Here is a 21,423-nt window from a genome sequence, read left to right as displayed (position 1 = left end):
TTCGTTTTGTGCACCGGGGACCAGAGGAAACACAAAGTCTTTCCTCCGTGTACTGTTCTGCACAGTATACAGATGGATGACAATAAAGTATATCTCTTCTTAATCGTTGCAGCTCTACAGTCTACGAAACATTACTGGTGTGTTTTAAACCGTGCTTACTAAACTTTGCCGTATATTGTTTATCAGTACACATTATTTACAGTAGTAATGTCTACAACCATTGTTGTGTGAAGCTAAGTGTGCATACTGAGTGGGATCTTTATACTATGTGTGAGTAAATCATCTTCTAAAGCAAAGACAATCTTTGATGGTTCCCACAAACATGCAGTCTGATTGGCTGACAGCCATCAGGCAGGATAATCAAAGGTCAATGAAAAACCTAATGTTGACAAGATGACAAGCTGAAAACCACTCTGAGAGTTGGGGGGGGGGGGGAGAGAGAGAGAGAGAGAGAGAGAGAGAGAGAGAGAGAGAGAGAGAGAGAGAGAGTGCTTTGTAGCTCTGTGTGAATTCACTACTGTAAAGTCAAATGTAACGGTCACTAGATTTAGGTCTGTCCAGGTGCACTGCGTCCTTTTTATAACACGCCAAAACACAGACGCACACTTTTCACCCACAAAACCTTTCCCTCCTTCCAAACACTCTGCTTGTTCCTCCTCTTCTGCAGATAAAAACCTTAGTGATCTCCTACATCTTCCAAAAATGTCAAATGTCAAAAGTGAAGGGAAGTTGTTGCAACGGTTCGAGGAGAAACTGGCGTATGATATATATCCATGGTTTCAACCTGTGTGATTGACTGTTTCCTACACAGGATTATAATTATTACTTATTACCTGATGAACTCTGCCTCTAAATGGCATGGCAATGATGATTTTCTATAAATATTCTGACCCTGAAAGTATAGCATACAGTACAACCTCCTGTAGAGGTATGTAGCTTTGTCGAAGTATTTTAGAGGCTGGATTTTCTCTTCTACCAAACACAAAAAGGAAAGTTTAACCACAGAGACACCACTTCCCTGTGCTCTGCGCTGCTCTGCGACTGGAGAAAGTGGCACAGCAGCTAAATATAGAGTGGCAGGTCACACACACGCACACACACACACACACACACACACACTGGAGAAGTTGTGTTTTCTAGATGAAAGATGAGCAAAAAACGTGGACAAGGAAAAGAGAAACTACTAAAAAATGTGTGAGATAATTAGACGAGTCATACTGTCGTAACTGGGCTGAGAGGGGGGGAAAGTTTGAGAATTAGGGGGGGAATGATGGGTCTGCATTCACACCAAATCAGGCGTTGCAGTGATTACCGCATGGTTTGCGGTGGTGTGTGTCACTTAAATGGTCCATTTGAATGACACTCATTTGATTGACCCATTACATTTGAATAGCCCATTGATCACCGGTTACGTGATTTGGGTGCCGCAGCATGACGTCTGGTTGTTGTTCTCCAAAAGTTGAATCCGTTTCAACTTTTCACTGTGTGCGTACCCATTCAAAGTACCCACATTCAAACGAAGGGGAAGAGTGGCGAAAAGGAAGGCAGAAGGGGAGCAGGTGGGAGAAGACAGGTGGACACACAAACAGAGGAGGAAAGAGAAGACATAGATGGTGATGACAGACAGTCGGTCACCGTCAAACACACAAAATCATTTCCATCCTATTTCTTTCTTTTTGCTGTATTCAGCATTATTTTTTATTTAATTGAAAAAGGGTAAATGGACTGCATTTATAACACACTTTTCTAGTCTTGTGCAACCACTCAAAGCACTTTTACAACACACACCACTGGCAATGCCATCTGGAGCAATTTGGTTCAGTATCTTGCCCAAGGACACTTCGACATGTTAACCGCAGGGGCCGGAGATCGGACCACCGACGTCCTGATTGGTGGACAACCACTCTATCTCCTGAGCCATACCAGCCCCCATGAAATGCAATGTAAATAGAAAAAAAATAACTAAATTAAATTATTTTTTTCTTGGGGCGACGGAGGAATGAAGAGAAAAGGGAGAGGAGGGTGATGACCTCATGGTAGATTTATAATTGCCTCCCACTCACCACCACAACCACAACCATCATTGTACCTGTCAGCAGGATGAGGGCGGAGTCTGTCTGGGCGTACTGCCATTTGTGATTGGTTGCCCAGCAAGCCATACTTGATAATTCTTCCACAAATTGCAAAAAAAAATAAGAAAGAAAAAGGGTTAGGGTAAATCCATAAATTGCTGTGGATTTGGCTTTGTTTGTAAATGGGAAAACGTGGTCCACTGCTACGATCAGCTAATGAGAGAGTGACGGGCCGATGTGCTGAAGGAATCCCAGTCCATTGTGGCAGCAGCTGAAGCTAATCCTGGGATTCCTGAGGGGAGATATTCCAATCCAGCAGACAACCAAAACCGCACACTTTGGCGTTGTCTACACGTTAACACGGAAAAGCTGGTGCAAACATTTCCAAGCTGGAATACAGCAATCTGTGGAGTTTCAACGCAGAGTCAGTGTTCACCCCATCTGGCATTAGGTGAGCTGGTAATCTGTCTGTCTTTTGGAAAGGCAGGTTCCTGGTGGGTAATCCTCAATGTGTCGGAGGGGCAATAATTATAAATATGCCTGCAATGCATTTGTGCAACCTGAGAAGCCGCTTAGCATCAGGAGGGAGACTCGAGATTGATGGGGAGATCTCTTACAGTGCAGGAGAGGGTTGGATATAACATTAAAAACTGTCGCTCCAGTGGAGCCAAGCAGTAACCAACAGTATTACACTGTGGTTGTATCCGTCTACGTGTATCAATGTTTAGCAGTATACCCCCATACTACTACTACTACTACTACTACTACTACTACTACTGGTTGATTGACAGATGAGCTTCTACTATGATCAATAGCAATGGGGCAGCATTTAGATAAGTCTCAATAAGTCAAGAAGACTGCATTCGCCAAAACAAACCAAACCGTTCTGCTAAATCCCACTGTGACGTGACAAACCCATATATGATATCTTTTAAGTTATTATATCAGCATAAATGGCTTAACTTGTGATCACAGAAGTTATGAAGAATAATAATGGAGCTAAAAAAGTGTTTGCAACCACGCAAACTACCGTGGGTCTTTAGATTACATTTCCCCACACATTGACAATAAGAGGGCAGCCCACCGAAGTAAGAAAAGGTCTGGGAGTGCTGTGATGCATGAAGTCGCTGGGCATACCAAATGAAAAGTAAATAACATGTAGTCAATGTTTACCCTCCCCGACAGTGATGAAGTACAATGACAAACACCAGAATATGTCATTTCACGACATTCCTTATCTTATTCTTAATCAAGCTGCAGCTGAGGGGGTTATTACCTGATCCATGACGTGCAGATTTAGGAATTCAGAGAAACTGGCGTCCATTGCGAAGCCTTAAGAATTTATTCTCCAAAAGCTGATGTGGACAGTATTTTCTAGTAAGTCCAGTAACGCATTAACTACATCAACCTTTTCTTATCGGCCGTCAGTCCCAATATTTCCTGGGTCACTGGTCCTGTGTGAAGTGGGTGGTGGTGAAACGCAGTAACCACTGATATGGCTACACCCCTCAGTGAGAAAGGGCAAGGGATGAGAGGGAAATGCCAGAAATGTCCATCATCCTATGCTGTATGGAAACTACCACATCACAGTCACTTCATCATTTAGGTCAGGACTGTTACTGGGTCGTGTGTTCGTGTGTGTGTCTGTGTCACAATATGTCAACACTCAAAAGGCTTGAGAGCAAGAGACTCGTAGGGGCCGTCGAGAGGTCAAGTGGGCATTGGGATGGCTCATACAACAAAGCAGTTTACTCAACAACACCACTACAAGACTGCCCCAGAGAAATACAAATGTGACAAATACCCCAGGGAGCGGTCGAAGTGTGTCTGTTTCTGTGCTTTAAAAAAACAAAACAGAATGCAACAGCTGCCTGGACCAGGACAGATGGGATGGGTGGTACGGTCAGTCAGCGAAGGGAGGGGGATAGTTGCCTACATACCATAGAGCGCACACACACACACACACACACACACACACACACACACACACACACACACACACACACACACACACACACACACACACACACACACACACACACACACACACACCATCTTCCCAATCTGATTAAAGAGCAGTTACATGCAGGCGTAATCTCATAATGGCTCCCCAGCAGCTGACTTGAACGCATCGTTTCTAAACCAGCTGTTACGGGTCAAGAGAAACCAACACCGTGCACATGTGTGTGCAACCCTGCATAATTGTGGACTTCCCACATTCACAGCGTGCCAGAAATTCCTTACTGAGGGATGTGTGGGAATGACAGGGATTCCTTGAGGCTGAGGGAGTGGACTGGAATAGGGCGTCCATGAGTTGGACCCTGAACTACTTCACGATCAAAGACGCTCTGAAAAAAACAAAAAACTAGCCAGTGTAGTGTTATTAACCGACTCTCATGCTCTCCCCAAAAGATTCATCCTGTGAAAATCGCAAATTGGCTGCAGTAAATGGACTGTTCGCTAAGCTTAGTTTCTGTTGCTACACCTGACACGCTTTATGTTCTGTTACAGTGATAACAGTGGCAGACGTATCACTACATTTACAGCAGTGTTTGAAACAAGGGCTCGTTGATTTCAGAAAGAGGGAGACACTAGGGTTGGGCGATTGGACGAATAGATCAGCTATCGTCGGTTGGAACATTTTAACATATCGCCCAACCCTAGAAGACACAAGCTGCTCTCTGTGGATTTTGGATCTAAAATGACAACTGGCCCTAGCAGATTTGATCGGCTGTAGTTGGCTAGCTAAAGGCTTCATGAGGTGGTTGAAGCTGCGGTCTCTGTCTGCCTTTGTAATGACTCCAGCTGACTCATTTTAAAAGAAGAACCCTGTAAAGCGGTCTTAATGTGATGGCTACACACAGTAAATGATATTGTGAAAGAAAGAAAGAAAGAAAGAAAAATGTCACTTTTAACGTTACAAGCGAAAAGGTTTTAGGTTGAGGACTAACGTAACACTATCTTGGATAATGACTTGGGAAAGAAAACGTCCTCAAATCCAATAGAGAGTATGTGCTGACGTCACTTTTCAACCGAAACAAGTGCCAAAAGAGCAAAACAGTTCAGTTTCTAAACCTTGTGAGTTGTTAAATGTTGTTGCAGTTATGCCATGTTTTATTTGCGTTGGTCGAATCAATTTACGTAAACTTAACTGCACTTTAGTAGAAAAAAATTGCAGTACAGTCAAGCGCACAACTTTCACATTTTAGACTTATTTGCGTTTTTCCCGACATTCAAGCTAAACGCTAATGCTGCCACTCAGTGGGTGTATCCACAGGGACTTCTCGCTACGGTGACGCCACGTGCATTCCCTCTGTAGAACAGGACAGATCTCAGAACCCATTCTTTACGCTTTTGCTGTTGGAGAGGCTAAAAACAAAAAAGCTGCCATCTTAACTGTTTAAACGCTGAGAATCGTTCGTACTGCAGCTCAATGCACACCGCTTTAACGTGCAGAAAAGCTTTTCAGTTGACTGGTTACGGTTGCTCTGCCATGAATAGACATCATTTACTGCTAACCTGGATGTATTTTACAAGATACAAAGAAATGTGCCACTACTGTCGGCAAATGTGTCTGGAAGTTGGCACTCGTCGTGTTGAGAACATTCATCATTTTCCAGTCATTAAAGACTTTTCCGACACACTGGGCAATGTAACAACATGAAGCCCCGGTCTTTTGTGGTTCTGTAATTACTACTGTGTCTACAATCCCACCAACTAAAAATTAGCAGAAGGTGACAGATTAATGTACGTATGTAACTGAGGAAAGTGTAATTTTCCCTGTGTCTGAAACACTGAGGCTGTTAAAAGAAAAACACAAAGCTGTTCCTTCTTCATCTTATTCTTTCCAATGTTCTCATCTGCCTCATCTTCCATCTTCTTTTTGTTCATGTCTTTCTCTTCCCCTATTTCTCTCTATTGCAAATGCTATTTTTATGCTTTGTGTTTTTATACACAGCCAGCAATACTGTCTTGTTTTATTTGCGGGCCGCTGTCGACCTGCCTCTCGTCCTATTAAAGAAGCTTTGATTGGCTGCTGGACACGCATATCGATGAAACAGGAGGGGCTGATCTTATTGGCTGCTGTGAACAGACACAGCTGTGCTACTCTAACAATGCACCTACTGTGGGTACAGCTGGCATTGGCTATGCCACTGTATACACGCAAACAAGTGGGTAACTAGTTAACAAGAAAGAACATGTAATTACAGCCTATTGTTTCAGTGCCCATATTTTTAGATGTCATTTGTACCAACTAAGCCACTAATCGTTCATTTGACCATTTATTTACAAATAAGTTTAAGTAATACATCGTATATTAAGTGTTTGCACTCAAATGTTATTCTCACTGTGGTAGGAAAGCCTGCACTGCATTATAAACCACTAAAACTCTCTGCTAGCAGCTCTTTAAGGCAGAAGGAGGCCGGTTTCACTACATATTTTACACCTTGACACCCCTAAACCTGTGAGTAAAATCCTCCTTGACAACACTGGAAGGATTCCTCTGGCCAGCCGTCAGGTTGGATCCAAGAGAGAACGCATGGAAGAGAAGGTGCAATTTTAAAAGAGATATTTGTGTAGTACTTATTTCATGCTGCATTGAAAATCAGGCTGCGTCTATGAAAATGGGGTATCATTATCTAGAAACACAGAGCTGACAGCGCGAGCGATTAAACAGAAACGCCTGGGTGTTTGTTTCCAGTCGTCTCTCCATGTCCTCCCCATTTTCCTCTTTTTGTCCCCAAATCAGAGTTTTTGGGCTGTGAGAGAGAGCGCACCGTCTTTCCTTTACCTCCGCCTCTTTCTGTTTTCTCCATCCGTCCAGACCTCTAATAGCAGGGTAGGTTAACTGAGCGAGAAACAGGCCAGGGTTACCCCAGCGACCCAAACACAGCAGGGGAGGAGTGGAGAGGGAGGAGGAAAGAAAGAGACGAGAGAGAAAAGACGGCTTGTTATTGGTGCCAAGAGTTCATTTGTCTGGATCTTTTAATGCCACCTGATGTCATACTGACAAACCGTGACGGCAGAGAAAAGGCGCAGTTTGCCACACTAAGACTTATATTAAAAACAATCTGATAAAGAGAGAGGAAAACAACCACTGCATTTATTGTATTTTCTTCCAGCGTTGTAAACACACGCAGTGAACTGTTCAGAGTCTTGTTTTCAGCAGTTGACTCCTGCTGCAGTTCACTGTCAACAGCAAGCCTTTTTCTGCTTCAGCTATTTCAATCTGCATGGATACGCCATCTGGAGGAGACTATGAAATGAAATTTCAACTTGCAGAATGCAATTGATTACAGAAGATTTATACAAATTGTATTCAGCAGCAGTTCTACATTTCGACCAAAATACCAGTGAGGCCGAGACAGACAGGGATGGAAATGCTCAAGCCCACAACACTCCTTGCAAAGCCTTCTCCAGTACATCTGTCAAGGTCCAAAGGCATTTACATTATTACATAACACCACTGCTCCCCACCCCTTGCAACCCATTCTTCAGCGGCCCAGTCAGGGCAGTGGCTGAGGAGGCCAGGCAAACAGATGGACAGGCCTAATCCCCCTCTCTAAACCAGGAAGTGATAACTGGCAAGCACCAGGAAGATAAGAAAAAAAAACTGCCCTGACACTGTTGCACAAACAGGCCAAACAGAAGCAATGAAGCCAAGTATTGTCTAGATTTAATTGCATTCATGTTGTTTTCATCGCCTTTTTTCTGCGGGCGCTAGAGCTGTCTTCATCGGGGGCCCCCGGGCACCAGAGCAACCTGCCAACTCACTGTCCTCCTTTATTTCAGACTGGAAAGCCCAGTCTATTAAACATTGAAAGTTCCCCCTGAAGCACAAGGGAGTAATAATCTGTTCATATGTCTCCTCAAACTGTCACATCAAAGGCACGCATTATTGACTAGCAAATATCAAAACAGTCATAACATTAGTAAGTGTTGCTGAGAAGAAAGGTGATTTTAGGATGAGGGAATGGTGATTAAATCATAACGGAGGACACAGCAGCAGCAACTGTACATATCAAATCTAAAACCAAATACTACCCTAAAACAAAAGGCTGGAAAAAAACGTGAGAGAAGAAAGATACAGACACCGTCCATCTCATCATCATCATGAGAGTGCTGTCGCTACGGAGACGGGTACTAGACACAGGTAGCCAATCACAGACCGGGGAACATGGTATGTGATGGCGGGGGGAGAGGGGGGAGATGGTGGGGTGGAGACAGGAAGGGTAGTCAGGGAGATGTGAGAGATGACGGTGACAATGACCTGTCTTTGTCAGTGGGAACACTGAAATATTAATCGTGTGTGTGTGTGTTTTTGTAAAACAAGCACACTCCTCCACCATCACCACACACGCACTAACAGACATGGCGAGGATGGAAAAACAACAGCAAAATGTGAATTGTGTTTAGGTTTGTTTTACCTGCTATCTGACTCGATACATCTCCTTTTGGCTCTTTAGGGAGGGAGCCATCTGTAGGAACACACACAAGATATACGTTTTAATTTTTTATTACCAACATAGTCTAAAACAGCAAAGGAAACAATGGGGAGGCGGATGACAAGCAAATGACGATAGGTCTCTGTACCATTAATGGATCACAAAATTGATTTTATATCTAAAGCCAAGCTTCCAAAATGACATGAGAACAGCAAACTAGGAGAAAACAAGAGTAAGTCTGCAGCCATGCTGCTCTGTGTGGCTGTGGGCACTGTGTTGCTTGAGCTAAATGCTAACATCAGAATGCTAACATGTTATTGTTCAGCAGGATGTTAGGTTTAAGTTAGTCAACATGCTAACATTTGCTAATTAGCAAGTAGAGCTTAGGCTAATGGGAATGTCATCAGTTTTGCAGATATTATTTGGGCATATAATAGATAAAAATGTTGCCCTGATGTTGGCACGAGATAAAAAAAGTCATTATAGTTCATCCTGAGGGGGGCATGAATGTCTGCACCAAATTCCATGCCAACATATCCAATAGTTGTTTTCAGGTTGACATTGCCATCAGTGCTGGCGTGGCAAAAAAAAAATAAGAGTCTGTACAGACTGCCAGAAATCTGCCGCATAGCTTTAGAGCAAAAAGAGAAGTTTCTTGCAATATATAAGGCTGATGGAAAACTCTCCGACATTAGCTTGTTCAGTAAAGCAAAAAGCCAAAGTATCAACATCGTCTTAATCACAGGAAACACTGAGTTATACGCACAGTCACATTTTATGCACATTTTCAGAAATATGAGCCAATTCAATGCCACTGTTGTGAGAAAAAAAAAGAAGCTACCGCACGTCTCGACCACGGAATCATTAGTTTATAATTATTATACTGACGTACCACCAATCTGACAATTTTCCATGTTCTTAAACAGCATGTCCTGCTGACTCTGGACCAGTGCGTGCATAAGTCATCTTCTCATCACCCTATACCTCATGACCGAGGCCCACTAGTTTCTCAGCCGATACAACAATCGGCCCATTGATCCAGCCTATAGCCTGTGTGTGAGAGAGGCTGTGACTGAGGGGAAGATATGGTCAGTGTCATGTGCTGTCAACATGTAAACAGGCTGGACGCTCCACTGGCTGACTCAGTGACACATGCTCCCTCTGTTCTGACTCAGGCTTACTCCTTCCTGTTTAACCTTACAGAGCGCTGCATTAAGGCAGAGCGAAGCTGGTGGCTGGACTGAATATATGATCTGTACTGTCAAGTATCCAACAATATGGACGAGGATTTAGTTAGACTTTTATATACAAGTCTAACAAGCCTATGTGACATGTAGTATACAGGAGATTCAGTATATGATTTATACACTAAACTGCTACTACAGTACAATACAGTAAGGCTGCAAATTAAGATTGTGGTCATTATAGATTCATCTGTAATTTTTCGATTAATCGTCAAAAAATGTCGATCCCAGTTTATAAATCCAAGTTGTCTTGTTAAAAAAAACACAAATATGTTCAGTTTAAAATAATATAAAGCATGGCACAGCATTTCCTGCTTTTATAATAAATTACTTTAACAATTAAATCGAACCCTAACCCACATGTGCACACCTAAAGTAGAATGTAAAAAATGTCACACCACCAACACAGAGACTCTTTAGCATCCTCTAAAACATGCATGTGAATCAGTAGTGATGCCACACTTGGAAATATGTCTGGATTGAACTCAAACATCTGTGTTGTGAATCCTGCACGGTTTCAGTCCCACCATTACAAATAAACCAGAATACTGTGGCAGAAATAGTGTGGAGATGCAATAAAGTAATTACTTGAGTCACACCTACAAGTTTAAATATCTCCCTCGCTCACATGCTTGCACTTGCAAGCACACACGACAGTGATCCAACTTGATTATTTCATATGAGATTGATAGATGGGAAAGTCAAGACTTCTTGTATGACTGCAACGTTTGTTGTATGGGGTTAAAACATTTTGGATTTACAAAAAAAAAAGGAACATATCCATTAAATGTTGGTTTAAAATTGAAAAATGAACTTAGTGGGTGTTCAGACAAAACAGCCGTTGCGTTGGTGGGGCGTGTTGTTTCAGTTACCTGTGAGACAATAAGATACAATCCAGAAAGTCCAGTTGGAGTAACAGATTAATGCATTTAAAAAGGTGGATAAGATGCCAAGACACTGAACAATGATTTATAATGCGCAAAGACAGGATTTCACAACAGTGGAAATACAACACTGTCAACTACTTTCCTTTTATCGTGACGATGGAAAACAGCACGGGGTAAACAGTCGAAATACGGTGTTCACGTTACAAAGTATGTGAACGGTATGCTGTGCTGATGTGAATGCTACGTAAGTGGGCAAAGCTTTGATTAGGATTACTCCGATATGTGGCAGTGTGGCAGCTACACACTAGCAACAGGGGGGCAGTTTGTGTCTTCTGCCCTTCAGAGGCAAGAGAAAAGAGTTTCCCTGCGAGGACCAATATCACAGTATCACATTAAATCCTCCTGTTTATTTTTCTCGGCTAAAGTAACCATTATGATACAATTGCTATTTATGAGACAACTGCTTCCCTTCTGTAGGGGCTACTTGAGTCAACTATTTCACTAAACAGCTATGACTTAGCAATATTTTGCTGGTGGCAATTTGCATTAATGAACATATAGCAGCACAGAACACATCACATGCTGGCAACAACTGACAATGCCACAGGGGCTCATGTTCATAAGAAAAAGCTCTCACATACACGTATATAAACATGGCACAGAAAGAGAAGCACAAAGATCTCAGGGGAATTTTCTCTAAAGCCAAGTACCTGGGAGAACTTAACAGGGAATGAATGGGATGAAGGAGTAAAGGGGGAAAAAAGGAAAGCAAGAGAAAGACCAAACACCCACATACTTCACATATTTGCAATGCCAAAGATGTCCACTTAAGCCGCAGTGTGCAACAATGTAATACCAGACTACAGTAGTGGTTGCCCACATCTTATCGCAATATAAACAATGAGGGTTGTAGCTGAGCCAGAAGTCAAACACTCATGGACAAAAAGGAGATAAAACACATTGTGTGTGCATAAAAAGACACACATGCAGCTGAAAGGAGGCTTTTCCTATGAGATGTGGCCGTTGAAGCAGAGGGTTAATCCAACACACCGACACACAGACACACACAGACACTTTGTTGCAGACCATAGTAGGATAAGCCCACCGCTAAAACGTCAGCTAAACTATTTGGATAAAGTTAAACAGATCACACGCACACATCTAACGTCCGTTGAGGAAATGACAAGCAAAATATGCAACGGTCACAATTCCATAAAAAGATCCAAACTCCCATCCCTCCGAAACATGCATACACTCAGATACAGTGAACTCACCTCAGCTCTGTTGAACCCTTGAACACTGGCAATACTGTATCCTAAACTGAGCTCCCCTCTGCAGGCTGCTCTCTCTTGTCCCGACACACACCGCTTCTGTCTCTGAGCCCACATTAACACAAGACCACCCTTTCTGTGGGCCCCTGCCTTTCCCTTCTCGGCAGGCACACTCATCGTTTGACTCATACACAAGTAGGAAAGACCCTCTTTCATTTAAACATACCTATTGTCTGGCTCACAACGACTAACATGAGGCGCGAGGCACAAAAACAATGAGCAATACCCTGCTGTCTTAAGAGAATGTAGACACTGCTGTAGGGGTTTAGTAAACATTTAAATGTCAAGGGCCATAAACAACACATTTAACAATATATTACCTAAGGGATCACCCATCTGAGAAGGTTCATGTTGCCTGGCACTGAGCTATAGGTGGGAGATACCGAACTTCAGGTGATAATAAAAGAGTTTTGTGTTTTTGGAGCTCGTTGTTGTATTTAAAGATCCCTTTTTAGTCAAACAAGGTGATCGGTACTGTGACGCTGCTTTCTGCTGACTTCTGTAGAAGCCTGATTTTCTGTAACTGGCGCACCTCTCTTTGCTAGTTCAGCCATGATGGTCAGCAGTGCTCTGCCAACTATGCTTATTTAAGTGGTAGAGTTATAGCTAGAGAAAAGATTCTCATACCAACGCGTCTAAATTGCATATTACAGGACCCGCTGGACATGGGACACAGCTTGCCTCCTGTGCATGTTGGCAGTAGTAGCATTATCAAATGCAGAATTTAACTGCAAAACAGATGCTAGCATAGACAACAAGGTAACCTGTAAATATGGTTTCCATGTTGAATTAACCGCTGTTGTTTGTTTTCTTCTGGAAAAGATGCGATAAGAGGTGTGACGAATCAGGAAAACCCTCATTGTAACTGATGAGACCCAAGCAGGAAGCGAACGTGGATGTCTGTGTCATCCTTTTTTTATAAATCTCTGTTTCTGCCTGCACAGACTAACAGTCCTCCTTTCATGAGGATCAAGAGTTATGTATAAAATCAACAGAGTTCCCCTTTAACCAAATCCAAGGACCGTGATATGCTTGTTTTTACCTAATGTGTGTAGAGTGATAGCAGTATTGTTCACATACTTGCTATTGGAAGCACCAATCCGATATGCTGGATCCTGAACGCTGATACTGATTTGGTATCTGCCAGATGTGACTGATCCACATTGAATGCAGTGTGTCTGTCGGAGCCATTATGAGTGTTTCTGTTAGCCTACATTCATTCAGTCAATCATTATTCATTTTAACCTTAAACCAGCTCCATGTTTGGTTGGACAGTCACAGTGCATCTGTAACACTGAAGAGATTATTCATTGTGAACTAGCTAGCCAGTTCTTCTTCATTCCAAACGTTGAACAATTGAATACATCAGTACCAGTACACTCAAATACTTTCACGAGGAAATGCACAGCCGGTTTCGTCTAAAGACTAAAACAGAGACTAAATCTAAAATAGATGCCAAAATGAACCCTGGGCTGACTCACGACTATGTCTACGGTAGATAAATACATTAATCTTTAATCATAACTAAATCTATGATCGATAAGAGCATATTGAATTTACAAAATGTGAAGGTGTGACTATTTCTATCCAACCTTCGTGTTATCTGCACTCAGATCCCAGGAGCAAAGGAGTCTCTATAAGATACTGTAGAAAAATAGAAATAAAAAAAGCTTGGTTCTGCCCTAAAGATCAGGACTTAAAACCCAACCACTGCTTTAAACTGTTCCTTATTTCGCCTGGGAACCTCTGGGATCCTCTCAAGGACCTCAGCGGTCCATAGCCTTTGCTTTAAGACACAAAAGGCCACCGACTGTGAGGTTTACAGCGGATCAATTTCTCTTGGTTCCCAGCCCTTAACAGTAAGAAGCAACAGAAAGAGAAAGTGAGCGAGATGGGGAGGGCAACAGTGAGATAGCAGTTTTGAATGCACTGGAGACCCAAAGAAAAATGGAGTACAATGGTCTTTCAGGACTTGTCCTAGTTTGGTTCACTCTCTCTGTGTGTCGCATTCTACTCTCAAAATAGGAGCACAGGCCATTCTGGCAAATCTTTCACACTGATCCTAATCTATTTACACGCTGATTCAATTCTTTTACTGACCTCTTTCATTAACCAGTAGAAACTGTTAACACAGCTTGGCACACATCCTCCCTTCATTATCTCTCCAAGGTCTCGCTCTCTCTCTCTCTCCATCTTTGAATTTCTCTTGTCCACCTGCGCTGAATAGATTTCCTTATTTCCCTCCAACAGGATAATAAAATCATTCACTCCGACGTTTATTGTTTATGCTCCTCTTACAAGAATGCGTGAAGAAAATGGTTAATCTGCACACGTGACTTCACGGCCACTTGCAACCTGCGCACCCCACCTCCCTCGCATCCCACCTCCCATCTTCTCCTCACCATTTTTCTCTTTGCCCCCTCGACTCTTTTCTCTCTCTCTCTCGCGGCAAATTTTCCCCGAGCTCACACCAATTAGCTATTACGCCGGAGAAATTACCAAACGAGAGCACGGCAGATGAGGGAAAAGTGGGACATGCTCCTTTTTATAAACACAGAGCGAAGCAAGAGGTTTGTGTGTTTGTGTGTGTGTCTGTGTCTGTGTGTGTTGTATGCGTGTTATAATTGTTCCTATCAGGGGATGTGAACAAGCCAATAACTCATTTACACATCTGACAAACATCCTGATACTTCAATTCCCTGTTTAATTGACTAACAGCCTTAATTTCACATTATTATATTATACTTTTGAATAAGTCTTCCAACAGCACAAAATAATACTAGCCAAAGCCCTCTGCCACTTAAAATTATTTACCCCTCATTACCTACTTTGACTGGAAATACCTTGCTCTGCCTGACTCACCAGTATTCTGATTGACAGCTATGTTACTACATGAGCAAAGTTTTTTGTTTATTTTTGTCAGTGGATTAGAGTTAGACCACAGGTAACACTTTGTTTGTAATGCATCCAAATGCAATATATGATCCACCCTTCAACTCAATGGTCCACATCAAGACCATAGAAAGGGAACGTAAGTATTAACTCTAATCAGCTGGCCTTTGGTCTTATCTAGTGTGTGTCTGTTTGTGTGGGTGGTAAAGCCTTAATGATAGCACAGGCCTTCGCCGACACGGTTTACATACACATAGAAGACATTGCAACTATTGTTAGCATGATGGTACCTATCTAAGTGTGTACATTGCACTCAGTATAAACGTATCAAGTCTGAAAGTTGGTAAAGTTAAGTTTGGTGTAGCTGCTCGTGTTTAGACAATATGATTGACACAACTCTCATATCTGTCGGTTAAAAATTAAGATACCGCCAAGACATGATGGTTAGCCTAGCTTAGCATGAAGACTGGAAGGAGGGGGGACACAGCCTGGCTCTGTCTGAAGGTACCAAAATCCACTTACCAACACTTCTAAAGCTCACGGTCACATAATGTCTTGTTTAATCAATCGGTACAAAAAACAATGTTTAAAAAGGACAAGTTGTTGTTTTAAGGGAGATTATGTGGCAGCCAGCAGAGACTCTGCGTCTACAGCTTCATATTTAAAGACAGACATGAGTGGTAACTAACTATTCATCTCATTTGAATGGTAGTTTCCAAAATGTTAAACAATTCCTTCAACATTTAAGAAGGTTTTTGTAGAAAAAGATGTTTATATTCCTTGAAAAAAAGTATTGTTTTGGTAATCGGTGTGCGTAACTGTGTGCACTGAAGCACCACAGATCCACCTTCCTACTTCCCACCTCCTTCTGTCTACGCCTACATACGGAAACACACAAATACACAGTAATCTCACAGAATAAACACCAGATTAGATAAGGTCAATGTGTGTAATCCAATGAACTCTCACCTCCAACATGCCTGATGTTTTTAGAGCTGACAACATCACACCATCACTTAAACTGAATACAAACAGGGCCAGGGTGCTGCTGCCACATCGCTCTGTTCTCAAACACACCAAGTATATATTCCTGTTTAAGTAAGCAGCTTTGTTGTTAAAAACAGTTGTTGGCCATTCTGCTTTCCCACACGCTCCATACCCTCTGAGAGGATCTGCAATCTGCTCACTAGATTATTAATTACATACTGACCTTCTGGCATCAAAGATATTGTACACTCAGCGATATATTTTTATTATTAACATGTACAGCTATGGCGATATTACTAAATCCATTTCTGCAATTACTTCATTGCAGCATGCGAATGCTCCAGATACAGGGTCAATGTTATTCATGTCCCTTTTCAAATCACTCCGCAAACTTGTGCTACCTCATTGGTAAGCTGTTACAGGCCGCTCTTCACATTGCCATGTACGGCACATCGAGAGCGCGAGAGAGAGACAAAACTTGTTTACAAGCATCTGACTATTAGGGAAGTGAATGTTATTCCCTCTGAAATGCAATCTGGTGCTTTTTGTTCTGGTTTAGGGTTATATTACTGTGGTACGCCTTAGAGTTCATACTGACATCATACATGCTTTGGGCTACAAACGACTTCGGTGCTGCATTTTTCATTTTACTTCATGGCTTTGATGGCTTCGCTCGCAGAGTTCTGATTGAAAAATGAGTGTTTATTCTACCCAGACATCTGTGGGGCAGGTTTTCTGACCATTTCTGCTGTGGACCCCAATCTGTGAGGTCAGGCCTCTTTGTTGGATACTGTGACAGTCCCCAAACACTTAAATTTGTATCAGTTATTTCTCCATTTGCATCAAAAACTGTTGATATTCCTGGACGATTCCTTCCTGATCTGCGTTAGTAGGTGGGTTTATGACTTTTATAGATTTCCTCATTCATTTCAATGTCTCATTGGTTCCAACCATTTAACCCTGTGTGGACACTTTTACTGCCACCATGAGAAATGCACCTCATCTCACCTCATGATATTACGACAGCACAGACTTTGCACTAAAGGAATACATCCATTCCTCCTGTTGCAAATAAATAAAATGCACTTCAGGAATGCACTATTTCTACTGTTTTTGTGCTGTTCTGTCATGTTCTCTCACGCTCAGATACAAATGCATTTCGTTGTGCAACCCTGTGTTGCATGACAATAAATTATCACTGTAATACAAAGTAAACCTGACCCGGATGACAGTCCCTACAAGCCTGCGATATGATACACAGATCAGTAACAAAGGCCTTGCTCAAGATGATGGATTGTGTTGGCATCAGGTTTACCACAGAAATTGTTTGACCAAAGTTTATCCAGGGAACGTCAACTGAACTGACCTTTCTGAGCAACATGTGGCTTAACATTTATAATGCTATAATCCATAGTTTTATACTAACATGATTATCTGTATGTGAACGGGGGTCGCAGGAAATGTTAAATTTGAGCACCTCTAAGCTCATTTCTCAGCTGTCCGGAACCTTAAAGTTTTGGCTCACTCTCTCAGCGGTCCTATCTGGTTCACACAGTGGAGCATTTAGCAGCTATAGAGCCTGTAGTTTCCCTCAGAAGTAAGTGGAGAGCAAAAACAAGGTTAAAGTAGAGTAAATATTACTTACGTATACTTATAGCAACCAAGTGGCCAGAAACATACATCCAAGTTAATGCTTTTGATGCTTATCATCTTATCAAATTATTTGAAAATATGAATCTTAAACCTAAATTAGGAGTTGTTCAAGCAGTTGATTTAATTCACTTTCCTTTGTCTGAGATTAGTAGCTTTTAGCATGTCTGTGCTGGGAGTGCTTTGGCTGTGTAAGTGAAAGTGGGACCGGTTCCAAAACGTTTCACTAAGCTTTACGAGAGGACAGTTTCTGTCATTTTGATTTGATTTTGAAGCACGTCACAGGCGACGTGATCTGCCATGTCATTCTTCTCATTGAACCGAGACTGGCAACTGTTTAATCGAATGCTAATGATTTACCAACATTTGGCTCATACGGACATGGCCTTCAACATTGATAATTCAAACAAGGAAGAAAAAATAAATCACAATCCTCCCACTCACACTGACCTCACAGCAGATGGGAGGGGGGGGGGGGGGGGCTTGCCCGGCTAGATATAATCTGCATTTAAAATGTGATGTACCTGCACCTGTTATTAGGGATGAGAAAGATTATGTGTTTACACAACTACTCATGGGAAAATGGAGCAATTTTAATTATTTACTCTTCACTAATACATTTTTATGAGAGTATGACAGAGAAACTGGGCAACTAATGATGCCTGCACTGCTCATGTTGTTACCATGTGTTCAGTGTTGAATCTGCGCTTCATGTTAAGGGATGAATGGCTTGCTAACTGAAACATCATATTTTTAACGCCATAATAAAAGGGAACAGAGCAGAGTGTTTGTTTTTTTATTCCCATGTTTATTCTTAATCTCCAACCCCTTTCTAAAAAAAGCTTTTAACCCAGTTATCCATTTGTTGTTGATTGAAGTGGCCTGGCTAAATAAAAGGCTAAACTCTAATAACCATCATGTTTCCCTCCAGCTGGCTTCCATTTATTATGTTCACTCTCTTTTGCAAAATAGTGCAGTTACTTAGAGGTTTGTGTGTGAGGCACCTGATATTCTGCAGCCGAGCATGTATGTATGAGTATAAATGGCACTCGCTGTGGGTGTGAATGTAGTACGCCGTGACCTTAACAATACAAAGACAGTGAGAAGACGAGATGGAGTAGACAGAGCCGGGGTCAGTGGGAACGGCAAATCAGAGAAAGTGCCCGGGTGAGTGTGTGTAAGTGTGAAAAACAATTCAGACAGAACAGAGGGTGCCTATCACGAAGCCCCTCGTACTGCAAACCACATGATGCCTAAGTGTCGAAAAGAGTTACCCCTGATTACTCGGCGTGAGATTCTTAAAACGTGTCTTTCCAATGCACTGGTTTCGGTTCTCTGAAGCCTTTGTGCAGCTACGGTCTGCTCCTTTTTTATTAAAAAATTATGAATTCATTAAAGTGATGGTGGAAACACTGAATTTTTGTAATGATACTGTATTAAATGTAGATTTGTCATGGCCGATACCCATCGGCCAAACAGAGTCCGTATCTGCACCAATACTGATTTGGTGTATCAAAGCATCCGTAATCTATCTATCACTTTAATATCTATGTGTGTATTAGTAAAATGTGGCCAATGTTGCAAATCAATAAGCAGAACTGCTCTATGTCAGGTTTTTAATTTGCTGCAATTAGCCAAAAAATACATTCCTTGACTTCTCAGACTCTCAGTTGATTTGAGAAAATGTATAACATCATGACTGTGACACACACACACACACACACACACACACACACACACACACACACACACAACACACACACACACACACACACACACACACACACACACACAACACACACACACACACACACACACACACACACACACACAATGATATCTATCAAACTGCACATATCGTAATAGAAAATGTTATCTGTATCGCCAACCTATATTTAGTAGCCAAGTCTGTGTTAGTGGGGTGGTTTAAAGGGGCACTGCACTGATTTTACACATGCAGATGAGAGTGATTATTCAGCCTGTGAAAACAGTTGTCTTATGAGAATCTGAAGGGAGCGTTCCAAAGTCAGATAAAAATAACATGATGACGCCATCAGATGCTATCAAGTTGCACTGTGGGATATGTAGGATCCAGTGTTTTGGGGGTGTGGCTCACACCAGCGGCTGCTAAGTCAGGAAGCCTCTGCTGCTTTTTAAAGGAGACGCATCATAAACAACGCACTTTTTCTGTGATTGTGCATCAACATGTGGGTATCTGGAGTGCCTACCAACCCACAAACTGTAGAATAAGACAACACAGTCATTATTTGTGGGCTGCCTATATCAGAAAACATGGGATTCAAAAAGCCCTTCAGATTTGGATCCCCTTCCTATGTCACATGCAGGCTCATTAGCATATGGCTACTTTTACAATTTTTCTCGCAAGCCAATTAGAGCAGACTAGGCTTTTTTGAGAGGGGGGCTTAAAGCGACAGGCGTTTCAGACAGAGGGTGAACATCGGTATATTCAGACAGACAGTATGAGAAAAAGAATGTGTATTTAAGTGTGTAAACATGTTGTAGAAGAAACAAAGTCCAATTATGAACCTGGAAATTAGCATAATGTGTCTCCTTTAAAATCTGTCTCTCACAAGCCCCCCCAACTTGAACAAATAACATGTTCTGATAATCATTTTGTTGGCTGTTTCTCTATGATTACAGGCTCTTAGGTAATTGAGTATCATGAAAGGAGCGAAACCAAGTGGCAACAAATCTACACTTCAATCAATAGTTTACATTGATCTGTGACGCACCACTCCTCTGCTTACTTCCATCCTATAAACACAGGATGATAAGAGAAATCTGCTTTGTATGGCATTAGGCTTTAGCCTCTGTTGTATGTCTGACTTGGCAGCTTTAAGCCTGGAGGAAACCTTTACTGAGGGAGCCCAATCAGTCTCCATCTCCTGGATCAATATCCATTAGTCTCAGAGTGCATGTGTGTGTACTTGTGTGTGTGTGTGTGTGTGTGTGTGTGTGTGTGTGTGTGTGTGTGTGTGTGTGTGTGTGTGCGCAGACCTCATCATGGGTGAATGGGCCTGAGTCATAAATGCAAGCTCTGGATCAGATTTCTCTCTCTCTCTCCCCCCTGCTTGTCTGTTTCACTCTCTTTCTTGCACTAACACACGTACACACCAGAGCTCATTCAAACATACACCCAACCTTGTGAGTGACGTGTTGCAGTCTCTGAACATTCATTCATGAAGGCCAGGTCAGCAGTGTTTTTTCTCCACCGTGAATAATACCCTACACTATCAACAAGTAATAACTGCATGAAATCAACACTAGATCAGCTTCTTAGTCACCAGTGTAGCCGAAGATATGTTAAGTGTGGATTATTACTTGATTGACAACATGCCACAACAAAACTCCCCGTTTCTGAGATCTGAGGCCTAGGTATTAATTCCAGTCTGGAAGGCAGGAGAGAGAGACGAGGGGAAGCTCATTTTTTTTATTAGTTGTCATTTTGCATTAGGACGGTAAAGCTCAACACGACGCATCAAGAATGAGGGAGGGACAAAACATGAAACAGACATTGGCGAATGAACATTCAGACGGCAGGCAGTCAGACAGAGAGTAGGGAAGGAAGCAATGAGGGAGGACATGAGAAAGACAAAGAGACCAAATGCCAAAGGATGGAAAAAAAAAGAGATGAGAATGGAGCTGGGAATGGAAAAGCATAGCCTGTGGCAAGACACTCAAACCTGTGCATGTCAAAACAAGATTCCCAGATCTATAAGGAGGAAGTTCATGAGCAAAACAAAGAGGAGGGGGAGCCAGAACGTGACACTTCATCCTTCCAACCAGCTTATTGTACAAAGCCATTGGTGGACTTATCTATACTCAGGCCTACAGTAGGTTTAGTACCGAGATGACTGAATCTGAACACCAATATGCTCTAGGTTTTCAGCTAA

At 42.1% G+C, this 21,423-nt stretch overlaps 1 protein-coding gene across 1 annotated transcript in view; it reads right to left on the bottom strand.

Annotated features, from left to right (window-relative positions):
• LOC115016178 (triple functional domain protein-like) overlaps positions 1 to 21,423 on the bottom strand; it is a 74,707-nt gene that overhangs the window by 49,794 nt on the left and 3,490 nt on the right. Inside the window, 1 exon segment of the mRNA XM_029443859.1 lies at positions 8,501 to 8,551. Coding sequence (XP_029299719.1) covers positions 8,501 to 8,551 — 51 coding nt within the window.

This window comes from Cottoperca gobio, chromosome 11 (genome assembly GCF_900634415.1).
Source record: "Cottoperca gobio chromosome 11, fCotGob3.1, whole genome shotgun sequence".
In the NCBI taxonomy this organism is placed as follows: domain Eukaryota; kingdom Metazoa; phylum Chordata; class Actinopteri; order Perciformes; family Bovichtidae; genus Cottoperca; species Cottoperca gobio.
This window is presented reverse-complemented; position numbering and strand designations above follow the sequence as displayed.